The 13,924-nt window shown below is 45.3% G+C and overlaps 1 protein-coding gene across 1 annotated transcript in view; it reads right to left on the bottom strand.

The window, feature by feature from the left end:
* The window catches only part of LOC144756146 (E3 ubiquitin-protein ligase TRIM39-like), a 225,563-nt gene that overhangs the window by 145,435 nt on the left and 66,204 nt on the right, over nucleotides 1-13,924 (bottom strand). Inside the window, exon 4 of the mRNA XM_078645721.1 lies at nucleotides 11,614-11,636. Within this exon, the coding sequence (XP_078501847.1) occupies nucleotides 11,614-11,636 (23 nt within the window). The remainder of the gene's footprint in view (nucleotides 1-11,613; nucleotides 11,637-13,924) is intronic.

The following is a 13,924-nucleotide window of genomic DNA, read 5'->3' as shown; positions in this document are numbered from 1 at the left end:
CTCCCCTTCCCCCCTCCCCACAGCAATGCCAAGAGCTTGTTCATTCTTTTGAATGATTCTTTTTACCTCCATCCTTCAGTCTTTGGGTATAGACTATGCCAAGTCACATGACTGTCAGTGTTAATCTCTTTTAATGTATTTCTACAAATTGCCTGCACCTCATTGCATGGATCACAACCTCTCCTTAACTCTATACGTGCAACAATACTTATTCTGGTCTAGATTATTTATTATTACCACTAACCATTTTCATGACCTTATTTAGCCCCCCCCTTAATTACAATAAAATATGATCAGTGATTTTATATATATCCAAGGCATTGTATAAAGCTGTTTTTAAAAACAAAATGCATGCATAGTTCTGTTACTTGGGTGGATCTTGAAAACGGGGAGAGGTATGCACTTTTTTCAGCTACTCTATTTCTGTACGAGGGTTGCTGCCGAGCTCATTTTGGCAAACGCCGTATTTACAGCGACGAATCATCCACACACACACCCACAGCTGACCCGGGCTAACAGCCAAGGCAAGTGGCATCGCGAGTATATTAACATTAACAATGCAGCCCCCTGGGCCCCAGTAGAAGAGCGCCGAGCGCAGCAGCCACGCACCCACCTTCATTTTTATTTTACTGTAAAAAGCATACTGTGCAGTGGCTATTGACCTTGCATGATTCTGGGATGCAACTATGATACTCTCTTCTGGCAGTCAGAATTAGTTTCTTTAGTTCACAGGTCAGTACAGCAGTCAAGAAAAATAAAATGCATTGTGTTTAATTATAGCCACTCCTAAATAAAATCGCTAAGGCTCGCATTTCGAGTAGCAAAAGCAGTTACCATTACTGCCCTGATTCTGATCGCCAGGAACGCCGTGTATGTTTAGGTTTTTTTTCCCTCTTAACCTGGAGAGTAATCTCTAGGTTAAAGTCTGTAGGAGAATTTGGGTATGTGATAAGGGACAAACGAGCCTTGAGAGAATCACATTTAAATGTCTTTAGTAGTTTGCATACTAATGTTCAGGCATAATAAAGCAAAACCGGAAACTGCTCGAAGACCTTCAGCAGTAGCTTAGGCATGCTAATAACAAATGCCCCATACAGCTGCCACAAGCACACAGTCCGTGAGCGTCCAAGTGATACTTGATGAAAAATGTCTTAACAGGTAATGGGGGAGCTGTTTAGCCAAAGTCCTTATTTGCTGGATTCATTGTCCGATGGTAATTTTAATTGGAAGCCATGGAATTTAATGCAGCCCTACAACTCATTGACTCTCCCTCCCATTCACTGACTCTCCCTCCCATTCACTGACTCCCCCTCCCACTCACTGACTCTCCCACACACTCACTGACTCTCCCACACACTCACTGACTCTCCCACCCACTCACTGACTCTCCTACCCACTCACTGACTCTCCCACCCACTCACTGACTCTCCCTCCCATTCACTGACTCTCCCTCCCATTCACTGACTCTCCCTCCCACTCACTGACTCTCCCACACACTCACTGACTCTCCCACCCACTCACTGACTCTCCCACCCACTCACTGACTCTCCGACCCACTCACTGACTCTCCCACCCACCCACTCACTGACTCTCCCACCCACCCACTCACTGACTCTCCCACCCACCCACTGACTCTCCCACCCACCCACTCACTGACTCTCCCACCCACCCACTCACTGACTCTCCCACTCTCCCGCTCTCCCACTCTCAACACGACACATATTGCATTACAAATGCAATAGGTGTCACATTTGCGAAAGTTTAAGCTATTGGCATTGTAAATAACAATGCTATTAATTTATCCATTTTCAAAACCAACACATACAAAAATATTGTCATTTACAATGCCAATCGTAATCATACGTTCTTGTATAGCGCCTTATCACCGTGAGGTCTCAAGGCGCTTGCTTTGGGAACCTGTCCTGGTCTTTCCCTGCGAGATTACCCCTACTAGGCATCCCCAAGGTGAAGACCAGGCATCCCATCGTGGTGGGGCCGTAGTGGAGATTAAGCAAGCTATTGCCCAGAGTTGCAGAGTGTGAACCCACGATTCGAGTAGGCACCAAGGCGAGAATTATCGAGTCCGTGGACATTATGAGCTCAAGACCCTGCTGCGTCGGGAATTGAACCCTGGTCCCGGGTCTGATCTCTGCATCCGGGTCTGCCTCCTCTAACCGGTGAGCCACACTTCTCCACTGCCAATAGCTCAAACTTTCCTACTGCAAGACCTATTGCATTGCAAATGCTTGTTTAAGCAGTGCCTCTGGTGTGTTTTTCTCCTCCCTGGATGTTTGTAAGCCAGGCTCCCTGAATTTCTTCCCCCTGCCCATAACCCCTCATCCCAGGACTGATACCCATTAGCTGCTGGGCATATTGGTCTCGTGTGTGGTGAGTGGCACCCGGGTGCTGGCAGGGTACCCCATCTGGTGGTGAGTGGGCTTGCGCTGTGTTTTGGGTGGCAGGTACAAGGGATTCTTTGTCCCCTTTTCTATTGTTAAATGATTGAGTGTGTAGACCTGCACAGACATGTGAACAGTATCGCCTGTAGGTGGATTGTCCTTAAGGGAGCAGGCGCACAGAGTTCAGAGGAGTTATTTTTGAAAGGCTCTCCCAGGACAAGTGTATTTTTTTCCCATGGCTAATATTCATAGTTAGCAAAGGTGCTGCCTTTTTCAGCTACGGAGCACATAAGGGTTTGCAGAAAAAGTTCCAGTAGGAGCATGTTTTCAATTAATGAATCTGGGTTTGACGATTTAAAGCTTGCATTGTGCTCGGTATCTCAGCCCCCATGCTCCAGTGACTGCCGGTGTGGAAACCAACAACGTCCATGTCAGGATTGTTGAGGCTATGGGCATGTGGACATGTCGACACGGCCATTCCTGAACGGAATTACACCAAATTTGGCAGAGAGATAGCTCTTGGTCTGGAAAACACGCTTTTATTTAAATGGTGTAAATCCATTCAGTAGTTTTTGAGATATTTAAGGATTTACAGATATCAATATTTGAGAATTGTGAGATCTGATTGGCTGAACCCTCCCGATCACGAGCTTGTTTCTGATTGGCTGCTAATACTTCAAACAAGTGTTGGCAGCCATCTTGTGACAAGATAAGGGGTCAGGGTAAAAATAGCCTGACCCCCTAGGCCTGCTCAGCGGGGTCCCAAAAAAGCATTTTTATGAAAATGTATTTGTGAATCCAGCCGGAAAAAAAGGCAGTGCGATGTTCTGTGGTTCGTTTTAATAAGCCCCCAGGTGGGCCAGGTCCCAGGGACAATATACAAAAATATGTGGAGGCCGGGCGGGCCCCCATAGCCCCTGGGACTCTACCTCCCCGGGGCTTTATTATAATCCACAGGGGGCACGTGGCCCCTACACAGCCCAGGGACCGCCACCTCCCTGGGGCTTTCCTAAATTATGGGTGGGGGGCCTCACAGGCCTCCCAAGCCCCCGGGACGCCACCTCCCCGGGGTTTTATTTAATTAGGAAACCTGCTCTTGCTTCCATTAAGCAAAGCAGATTGCTTTTGGACAAGGGAATCTGCATGTCAGCTGCTCCCCTTGTCCAAAAGCTATGCCAGCTCCCGCAGGATGCGGGGAGCCGGCTGGGACCACGGGAGCATTGGGGCTCCCCTCACAAAAAAAACCCGAGGCCAGACACCCCGGGGGATGGGGTCTCCGGGGCCAAAATTGGAACAGGGAAGGGGAGCCCTCCTCCCATTAAATATAAAATACATTTTTTTAAAAGAGACAAAGCCCCGGGGGATGGGGTCCCCGGGTCCAAAATCGGCCTCTGGAGGGGCGGCGCACAGCCTCCTTCCCGTTTCTTTAATTTTTTTTTTTTTTAAAGTGACTTAGGAAAAGAATTAAGAGAAGGGGGGCCACACAGCCCCCCTTTCAAAAACAAAAGTGGGAAAAGTAGCCGGCATCTGGCCGGATGCCCTGCCCCCTCTCTGCTCCACTCTGCAAACGCTGGCCCATTCTGGGTTGGGGGATTAAGTCCCCTTTAATCCTATGCCCCAGATAGTGGGATTGCTGAGAGGTGGAAACAGGACAGGCCCCCTTTCTCCACCACTCTGCAATCACACCTCCTGGCACGCTCTTGATTGGGGGATGAAGTCCCCTTTGCCTACTGAGGGTCCCTGGTGCCCAACTAACCCACCAGATACCTCCAGAAAACCCCACACAGTGGGATTGCTAAGAGGTAGTTCCTAGCCACCCCCCTTTTTACACCACTGTGCAAACACACATCTTGGCACACTACTGGTGGGGCGATGAGGTCCTCTTGTGTCCTGAGGGTCTCAGGACTAAAGAGGACTTCATCGCCCAAGCAGCAGTGCGCCAGGAGGCACGTTTGCAGAGTGGTGTAAAAGGGGGTGTGGCCTCAGACCACTCTCAGCAATTCAGCTGTGTGGGGCTTACTAGAGCTAACAGGTGGGCTAGTTGGGTCCCAGGGACCCTCAGTAGGCAAGGGGACTTCATCCCCCAACCAAGAGCGTGCCAGGAGGTGATCTTGCAGAGTCGGGGAGATAGGGGGCCTGTCCTGTTTCCACCTCTCAGCAATCCCACTATCTGGGGCATACTAAAGGTTCCAGGTAGGCTAGTTGGCCCCTAGGGACCACCAGCAGTGAAGGGGACGTTAATCCCCATCCAACAGCGTGCCAGAGAGCGTGTTTGCAGAGTGGTGGGGAAAGGGGGTGTGGCCTGCTATGAGAATTTACCAAACGTGCTGTCTGGGACTTACCGGAGGTAATAGGAGGGGTAGTTGGCCCACAAGGTTGTCTTTGGAGGCCAACTACCACTCCTGTTACCTCCAGTAAGTCCCACACAGTAGGATTGCTAAGAAGTCTTCGGAGGCCTCGCTCACCTTTCTCCACCAGTATGCAAACGGGCCTCCTGGCACACTACTGGTTGGGGGATGAAGTCCACTTTACTCCTGAGGGACTTTGGGGGTCAAGTAGCCCTCCTAGTACCTCCTGTAAATCCTACACAGCGAAATTGCTGAGCGCTGGGTGGAGGCCCAGGCCCCTTTCTGCACCACTCTGCTAACACGAATACTACATTATAGTTAGCAATTAGCATTAAAAAAACCTTAGAAATTCACTGAAAAAAACACAGGTTTCGGGAACGTTATAGTTATTTGGAAATTTCACTAATATAAAACCACAGAAATTCAGTCTTTATAGTTAGTAGAGATAACTATAACTTGTGCCCCCGCAATGCACTGCTGATGATGTCACATATTCCTTCACTCATGACATGATCAGTGACATTACTGATGACATCTCAAATGACATCACTGATGACATCATCCACTTAATATCTGATGCACCTCCTCACAACCTAATATAACGTTTCATACACTTACTCAAAAATACAGATTAACATTCTCGAAACCATAGACACAACAATGCCAGTTAGTACATACCCACTCACTGATTCATAGGTCTACACACACACACACACTCACCCAGCCATAAAGCCCCTCACAGATGCACTCATGAACCCATACACCCAGTGAATCACCCACTCACAAATCCATACAGGTAGTCACACCCCCAACCATCCACCCAGACACTCAGGCACCCACACAGACACTCAGACAACCAATCATAAACCCATATAGACACTCATGTAGCTACTCACCAACCTATGCAGATACTTGCACACCAACTGACAGACTGATACAGACATTCACACAGATTAGTCAATCTCCCATGCATTCACCAAGACACGTTCAATCACTCACTTATACATTCAGTCCCGCACCCACAAGGTCATCCATACAGACACTCATACACCTACTCATTCTTCAATACACCTTGGCGTATATATAGATAACATTCTTAAACTTTTCAGAAACACTCAGTCATTGGATGATGTCATCAGTGATGTCATTTGAGATGTCATCAGTGATGTCACTGACCATGTCATGCGTGGTGTAATATGTGACGTCATCAGCAGTGCATTGCGGGGGCACGAGTTATAGTTAGCTCTACTAACTATAATGGCAATATTTCTCTGGTTTTATATGAGTGAAATGTCCAACTAACTATAATGTTCCTAGAACCTGAGGTTTTATCAGTGAATATATATATATATATAAATTCCAATGAGACAAATTTGATTACCATGGGTAGAATCTATTCATTTTCGAAAAGGTTCGACAACATGAGGTGCCAGCAGCTTTCAGACTCCACAACCTCAAAATAAAGAAACGAGCTCGGGGCTGAGCTCAGAAGTTGAGACAGATCCTGATGAAGGCTCAAGTGTGGGGGGGGGGTAGCAAGGAAAGAAGTTCCTGCTGTACTGGAAGAGTTGTGTTTTTTATGATTAGACTGGACCCTCAACCTCAAATCCCGGCCTCAAAGAAAAGACAAAGAGGTCAGAGGGAGGGGAAGAGGAGCAGAAAAAACAGACGGTGGAGGGGAGGGTTAAAGAATCAAGCCAAAAGAGACATGAAATAAATATTGATGAAGTGTGGCAATCCAAACACAGTTATGAATCTCTCCAACTTAAAATTGAGTGATGAATTTTATTGCTGCCAATTTTGATTATGTACAGACGAGGGTCGATTTTTTCAAGTTCGTGAGAAAATTAAAGATCCTCAAGTTCTTCAAATGCAAATCCAGCATGCCACACACGGTGAATCAAGACGAAGAAACTGGGGACAATCTAGCAGTAGGTGACATGCAGCTGCTACACGTACTAGATGTACTAGATGAACTACTATGGAAGGGTTCACCTGAGTCAGCTAAAGTATTTGCACAGAAACTCAATGTGAATAATCTGAATCTATCATTCACATATGATATTAGCAAGAGTGAGGTTCACTTTTTGGATCTCGTAGTGTATGTAGAAGAGAACAGACTGCACACGAAAACATACAGAACACCAACTGCTGGCAATTCTATTCTGTATGCCAGCAGTTTTCACTCCACCAAACTTAAATATAGCATTCCATATGCAGAACCTGCGCATGAAGCGCAACTGCAGCAGTGAAGACTCATTGAGGGAGGTCCAGATAGATCTGTCCAACCGCCTGCCTAAGCGCGGTTATGCGAGTGAAATACTGAACACAGCGAGAGACAAGGTTGGAAAAAAGAGAAGAGAAGATCTGTTCTTTGGGAGACATAAGAGAAAGCTTAAAGTCACGGACTCTAGTCAGATTCGTCTGATTACAGTTTATTCAACGTATCATGCCAGACTCCGAAATATCCTGTACAGACACTGGTGGTTGATTAAGAGCGATCCTGTAAAAGGGGAAGATATACCCCGTGTACCTCTTATTTCATTCAGAAGAGCCAAATCGATGAGAAACAAATTGGTGCAAAGTACACCTAAACAAAGCAGTGGGTCAGAGTGGCTAACATACAATATAGGTTTTCAGAGATGCGTCAGGTGTAAAGCCTATAAACATGGTAAAAATGTTAATAACCATTCAGTCGCCTTTGAGAAATTCAACAGTAACCATCAAGGAAAAGTACAACTGCAAGACAGATTTGGCAGTGTACATACTGGAATGCACATGCCCCAAACAATATGTAGTACAGAGAAAAGGGGTCCCAGTAGCAAGTGTTTGTGAGAGAAACAACGTATATATGTTAAACACTTATAACCAATTAAGCGAGAGAAAAAGAATTGTAATTAACACACTGTTATTTAATCACACTGGGTTTCATTATACACATTACTTTTCAGATACAGTGCAAGAGGTGCCCCAAGGGAGTGAGAGAATGAATATAAGAAAAAATATGTACAATATTGTCGCAATTGTAAACAAGGAGAATGTTCATTAACATCACCACTATAATTCCTTTCTTTGCATCAAAGAAGCCAAATGCTATGAGAACCAACAATGTTCAAAACACATTCAGACCTAAACCATGCAACATGCGCTACAATCAATGTTCTATATTTGGAAGGCGCAAGCTGGTTGGGGGGAAGACAGTTGTCGACGTTTCGACCCCAAATGATGTGGTAGGTATCAATGCGACCTTAAAGCGGGGTCTTCATCAGGACAGTGATCGTGTGGGGAATATGGGGGGCATGGGAAACTTAAAACAATAGAGACGACGATTTAGGCCAGCTCCGCTCCTCTCCTTCCCTGAAAGTTTCGGGGGGATTCGTCAAGCGGGGGCCGAAAGGGGGGTCCCAAAACGTGTTTTCCCCATGTTAATTTCCATAGGGACCTTTAGACACGGCTACAGCCCGAACGGCTGAATGGAATTACACCAAACTTGGCAAAATGGTAGGGCCTGGTATGCAGATGTGCCTTTGCTATGTTTGGTGAAAATCCCTCCAGTAGTTCTTGAGAAAATTGAAGTTGAAATTTTTCAAATGGCATTTTCTATGGGACTTTCAGACACGGCTACAGCCCGAACGGCTGAACGGAATTACACCAAACTTGGCAAAATGGTAGGGACAGGTATGCAGTAGTGCCTTTTCTGTATTTGGTGAAAATCCCTCCAGTAGTTGTTGAGAAAATTGAATTTGAGCAAATTATATATCTATATGCGCTCACCATACGCGCAACTGGGGAGTGGTCCGAGATCCCACACAGATGTATCTGTGCCTCTTCTAAATGTGCCAACCCACCAGCTGTGAGGAAAAAATATTCTATTTGTGAGAGGCTATTGTGTACCCCTGACTGAAAGGTGTAGTTCCGCACATTAGGATTTCTGTATTTCCAGGCGTCAGAAAGGCCCAGCGCATCCACGGATCCCTTCAGCTGAGATCCTCCTCCCCCACTCGCCTTACCTGGGTAGCGGACCCTAGTACCATCCATGAATGAATGAAAGTCGCCTCCGGAAATCAATTCACCCTCGGGTAACCTCAATAGAAATGCACTGAGCGCCGGGAAGGCCAGAGCCTGGAGGGCTAAGGGAATATACACTGACACAACATTAAGGCGCTTTCCTTCCCACTGGCAAGTTATTGCTGCAAACCGCCCCTGGTCATCTGTCCAGGACTGATGTATTACCAGAGGGAACTGCTTGCGTATCAGGATTCCTACCCCTCGTGAGCCTTAGGTGAACTCCGAGTGCACTGCTAGTTTGTAACCCCAGAGGTTCATAGCCTTACATGCTGTACCCACCAGGTGCGTTTCTTGTAATAATACAACCGCTGGTGCCTTACGTCGCAAGTACTGCAGTGCCAGTCCTCTTTTAATTTGACCCCCTAGGCCATGTACATTCCATGTAATCAGTGTCAGAGGAGACACTAAAGACTTTGAAGGGTCCTCAGTAACCGCCCCAGTGTCAAGCAATTCCGTTTCTGCTGCCATGAGTGTAGTAGTAATACTTTGAGACCCTTATGTCACATGTCCTCAAAACAACGTTCTGCCCATACCTCAGTACACCTTGTCCTGAACACAAAAACAACACAACAAAAACAATAATCGAAACCCACTTTGCCCTACCAACCCCCCTCCCTGCCTCCCTGCTCGACGGTTTCAGAACTACCCGCCTCCCCAACATAGCAGAGTGCTTAATACCCATCCCAATACTTCAACGTGTGGGGGGGAAGAGAAATGTGCCCCTGCTTCACCCCGGGCCGATGCAACATAAACTTTATCAATCTAATGCCCTCCATTAGAGTCTGTAAGAAGTATTAATAAGGAGGAGTCATGCACTAAGCGTCTCATTACCTCCACATCGTGTCAGTTTCTTCGCCTAAAACACAAAGTACCTGTGAGTAGCAAGTATTGTTCCCCCAATAGCTTTCCGCCTCATCACTATTGAAGATCCCACACCATATCAGATACAGTTCCAAAGAGGCGAGAGTCCGGCAGTCCGTCCTGGCCACCGCTGTAGTCAAGGCTGAATCTTCCGACATCGCCAGGAAAGGATTATTCACTCCTGCTCATTTTGTCCTGTTGTTCGTCCCTGCGTGGGTCTCGGCGGCCACCGCGGATCGACCTCCCCGCCTTGCGCCATCCCTCAAGCCAGTCCTGTGCCTCCGCAGGCGTGGAGAAGAACCATCTCTTATCCTCTGCCTCGACTCTCAATTTAGCTGGGTACAACATGGAGTATTTCAGTTCTCGTTCCCGAAGTGCCTTCTTTATCTCAAAAAAACCACTGCGCTGCTTCGTGACCGCCACCGTGTAATGTAATCTGGAAAAATCGTGATTGCAGCGTTATCAATGAGGATCGGAGGGGCCTGTCGAGCTGCCTGCAGGATTGCATCACGATCCCTGAAGTTGAATATGCGCGCCAGGATTGGACGTGGAGGGGCCCCTGGCCTAGGTCTGCTACCTGGGACCCGGTGTGCGCGCTCCACCGAGAAGAAATTTGACAATCCTTTTGGCTGTAGCATTACATATTTTTAAAATACATTGAAAAAAATCTTTTTTTTTAAATATTGAAATTGTAATATATATTTGTTTTATTTAATATTATTTTAATTTATATATATTTTATATAGCAGGCAATGATATTCTATGGAAGGAAATTGAAGTTACTCGTAAGTACAGTTAATTTTACTTTTCAGGAATAGTAGTGAGCTGAAAGATGCAGCACTGAGGTCACCGCTGATAACAGGTGAGTAAATCGGAATTCGTAGTTCGGCTGATTTTTGAGAAATTTTTTAAAGTTCCAAAACTCCACACTTAGAAAAATTTCCAAGTGAAACCAGTCAATGTTAGCCTATGGAAGGAAATTCAAGTTACTGTGAGTATGGTTAGAATTACTTTTCAGGATCAGTAGTGCGCTCAAAGATGCAGCACCGACGTCTCTTGTGATAACAGGTGAGTAAATCGGAATTCGTAGTTCGGCTGATTTTACAGGAATATTTTGCTCAATAGTAAAGGAAGGGGGCGGGCCTGAGGTAACATGTGTGCAAACACGCCCTGTGGCACGTTTTAGGTTGGGGAATTAATTCCTTTTCAATCCTGAGGTCCTCTGGGAGCCAACTTTGAAAAGAGTAGAACGCAGCAGAACAAATGTTTTACTCATTAAATGATATTAGGAGGACAAGAAATAATGTTGCAGCGTTATTTAATTGGAAGGCACACAGAATGACAGTCATGTTTTACAGTACAACGATATGCGTATTCTGTGCCACAACAACAGAACTATTTGCTGTTATAGGTGAGCTGATTTTGCTTACATTGTTAGGCAGGGCGGTGGGAGGGTAAAGAAGAAACATGTAAGGTGCGGTTGTGATGGAATGGAAGTAACATGGACAGGAAATGGGAAACAGACTGAAAACACAAGCACTGATATTCAGTGCTTGAACTCAAAACTTGGTCAATGCTCCAGGGGAGAGACAAACACAAGAAAAAAACACGATCCACACATGCGATGACAAATGTATGTGAAGGAAATGAGAGCGACGCTGGAGCAATGGGCAGAGCTGTAAGCCCAGTGTATGTAAACAAAATGTCTCGCTTAGACCGCCCAAGCGAGGCGAAACCTAAAAAACAAATTGAATAGAGAATTAAATTGAACAGGAAGATGGAGAAAATAAAAAGATGACGAGTTATCAAAAAATTGGCTCATCCAACGGGCATCAAAGAGCAAAAAATATGTATGTAAGAGTTAGTGTGATAAAAGTAACTATGATGTCTCCTCATTACGAGTTTGTAGAATGAGCTGTTAAAGAAGGTAATCATACCTGCTCAACACGGTCTTCCCATCCTGGGGAGAGAAACATGAAGATATTAAGATACAAAAAAGTAAAATTTATACTTAGAAAAGTTATTCACAAGCTCAAGAATTACAAATAACTTCATACAAATATAAATACATATGTTAATAATGAACACACATATTTTTTTACTGACATCCACAGATATAGCATCAAGCACAGATTTCCTTGATTAACGTATGAATGCATTAAAAGGACTCTAGAACTATACTAAAATACACTATTATATCAAAAATGATAAATGGTCCTTCCAGAAGATAAGATTAGTTTAGATTAAGGCACCTCTTCCTCTGAGAACAGGAGCAGGCACAGGTTATGGTCATAAATGCATGAGGTATCTAAATCCTTCGGCGCCGCTGTTCCACACCAAGGTTGGCCGGATCTTTATGTATCGCATGAAGTCTGATGCCATTTGTTGTGTGGAGGTGCATGTTGCAGCATCTCTATGTGATTGTCACCCTACATGAACCCTACAACAGATGTGGTGAGTTCTTTCATGGTAATCAGCTGTAGAATCTTATACTGGCCTGCCACCACACTACACAAAGTTCATGCGGCAGCGGTCAGTACCAATACCATTAAATGCCATGTGCTGTGGCCCCATGACGAATAACCCAATAACAATGGGAATACAGGGGAAGCAAAACTTTAGACATGAAGGCTATGCAACACAGATCAATTGCGATAGTCACTATGTACATAGAGCCAATGACACCTCAGTAAGTTTTGTTAAAAAACCCTCACCCACCAAAAGGGTGGCATGCTTCATCATCAGGTTCTTCCCGCCCCTCTACGGGACGGGGCGTGTTGCAACCAACAACGACGTGGGAGCACTAATTATTAAATACTATGTGTGATGTAGGAGTGGGAGTGGAAGGGTCAAATAGTGAAGTGAAGTGAGTAGAAAAAAATAAAAAATACCTGGCTATGTGGAAAAATAAACTTTAATGTTCCTATTAGCTGGTGTGGTTAAAAGTGGGGAAAGAGTGGAGGTACTGTGCTATAATGGGCTAATACCTCCTCAGTCGGCATATTTCGAAGCCATCCCCCTGGCTTCTCATCGGGACCTTGAGAGATCCCTAAACCACTCTTGAATGTCAAGGTTTATGAATTAAATCACACAAAACATGCACAAAATACTGTACCCTACTCGGTGCGATTCTTGTATTGGTCTGTAAGAACAAAAACAATGTTAGGTATTAAGAGAGAGACAGCAAATACCCTCCTCTCCCTTATGGTGGGCTTCGGTAAAACAAGCATTGGAAATGCAATAGGTCTCGCATTTGTTGGAGCTGGAGCTATTGGCATTGTAAATGGTAATGTTTTGTACTTATGCAGTAGGTGCTGGATTAGTGGGAGCTATTGGCATTGTAAATGGCAATGTTTTGTACTTATGTAAATGTAATGTAATGTGGGTGTACTTGTAAAGCGCACCGCGACTCCATGGAGTATCCTGGCGCTGAAGACCGCTGGGGAACCCGTCCTGATTTTCCCTGTGAGATGGTCCCTTTCTGGGTATCTCCAAGGTGAAACCAGGCATCCCCGGCGTCTGTGGGGGGCCATTGTAGAGATGAGGTAAGCTTAATGCCCAGATTTGCCGAGTGTGTTCCCTGGTTAGAGTAGGCACCGAGGCGAGAATTATCGAGTCCGTTTTGACCCTGGTCCACGACCCTGCCGCGTCGGGAATTGAACCCTGGTCCCGGGCCGTTCTCTGCTTACGGGTCTGCCGCCTCTAACCAGTGAGCCACACCACTCCACCATACTTATGTATTATGGGGTGTATAAATATATATGGTGTGTTATGGAATTATGTGTGCTTGATTGGATTAGTTAGTTGTGTAATTGTGTGGAGTGGAATTTTGTTGTGTGGCGTGGATTTGTGTTTTGGAATTATGTGACATGGTGTTATGGAATTATATGGATAGTAATTATGTTTTATTTAGTGTTTTGGAATTATGTGGAGTGAGATTTTGTGTTTTGGGGTGCAATTATGTGGAATAGTATTTTGTGTTGTAGAGTGGTATGTATTGAAGTGTAATGATGTGGAGTGTTGTTGAGGGCTATTTTCCATCGTACAGAAAGTCCTATGAATACTATTTGTAGGACTACATAATACATGATGTAAACTGCTAAACATTAATGCAGTTTGTAAGGATAAGCCTTCCCCACCTTAATAAATGAAAGCACTGCGTTGTGTGTCTATTTTTGTAGGTGTTTGCATAGTATGCTTATTATTAGAAAGCCACGTAGTTCCGCTGGAGAGGAAGATAACTGTATC

The sequence above is a fragment of the Lissotriton helveticus genome, chromosome 5_1, assembly GCF_964261635.1.
Source record: "Lissotriton helveticus chromosome 5_1, aLisHel1.1, whole genome shotgun sequence".
In the NCBI taxonomy this organism is placed as follows: Eukaryota; Metazoa; Chordata; class Amphibia; order Caudata; family Salamandridae; genus Lissotriton; species Lissotriton helveticus.
This window is presented reverse-complemented; position numbering and strand designations above follow the sequence as displayed.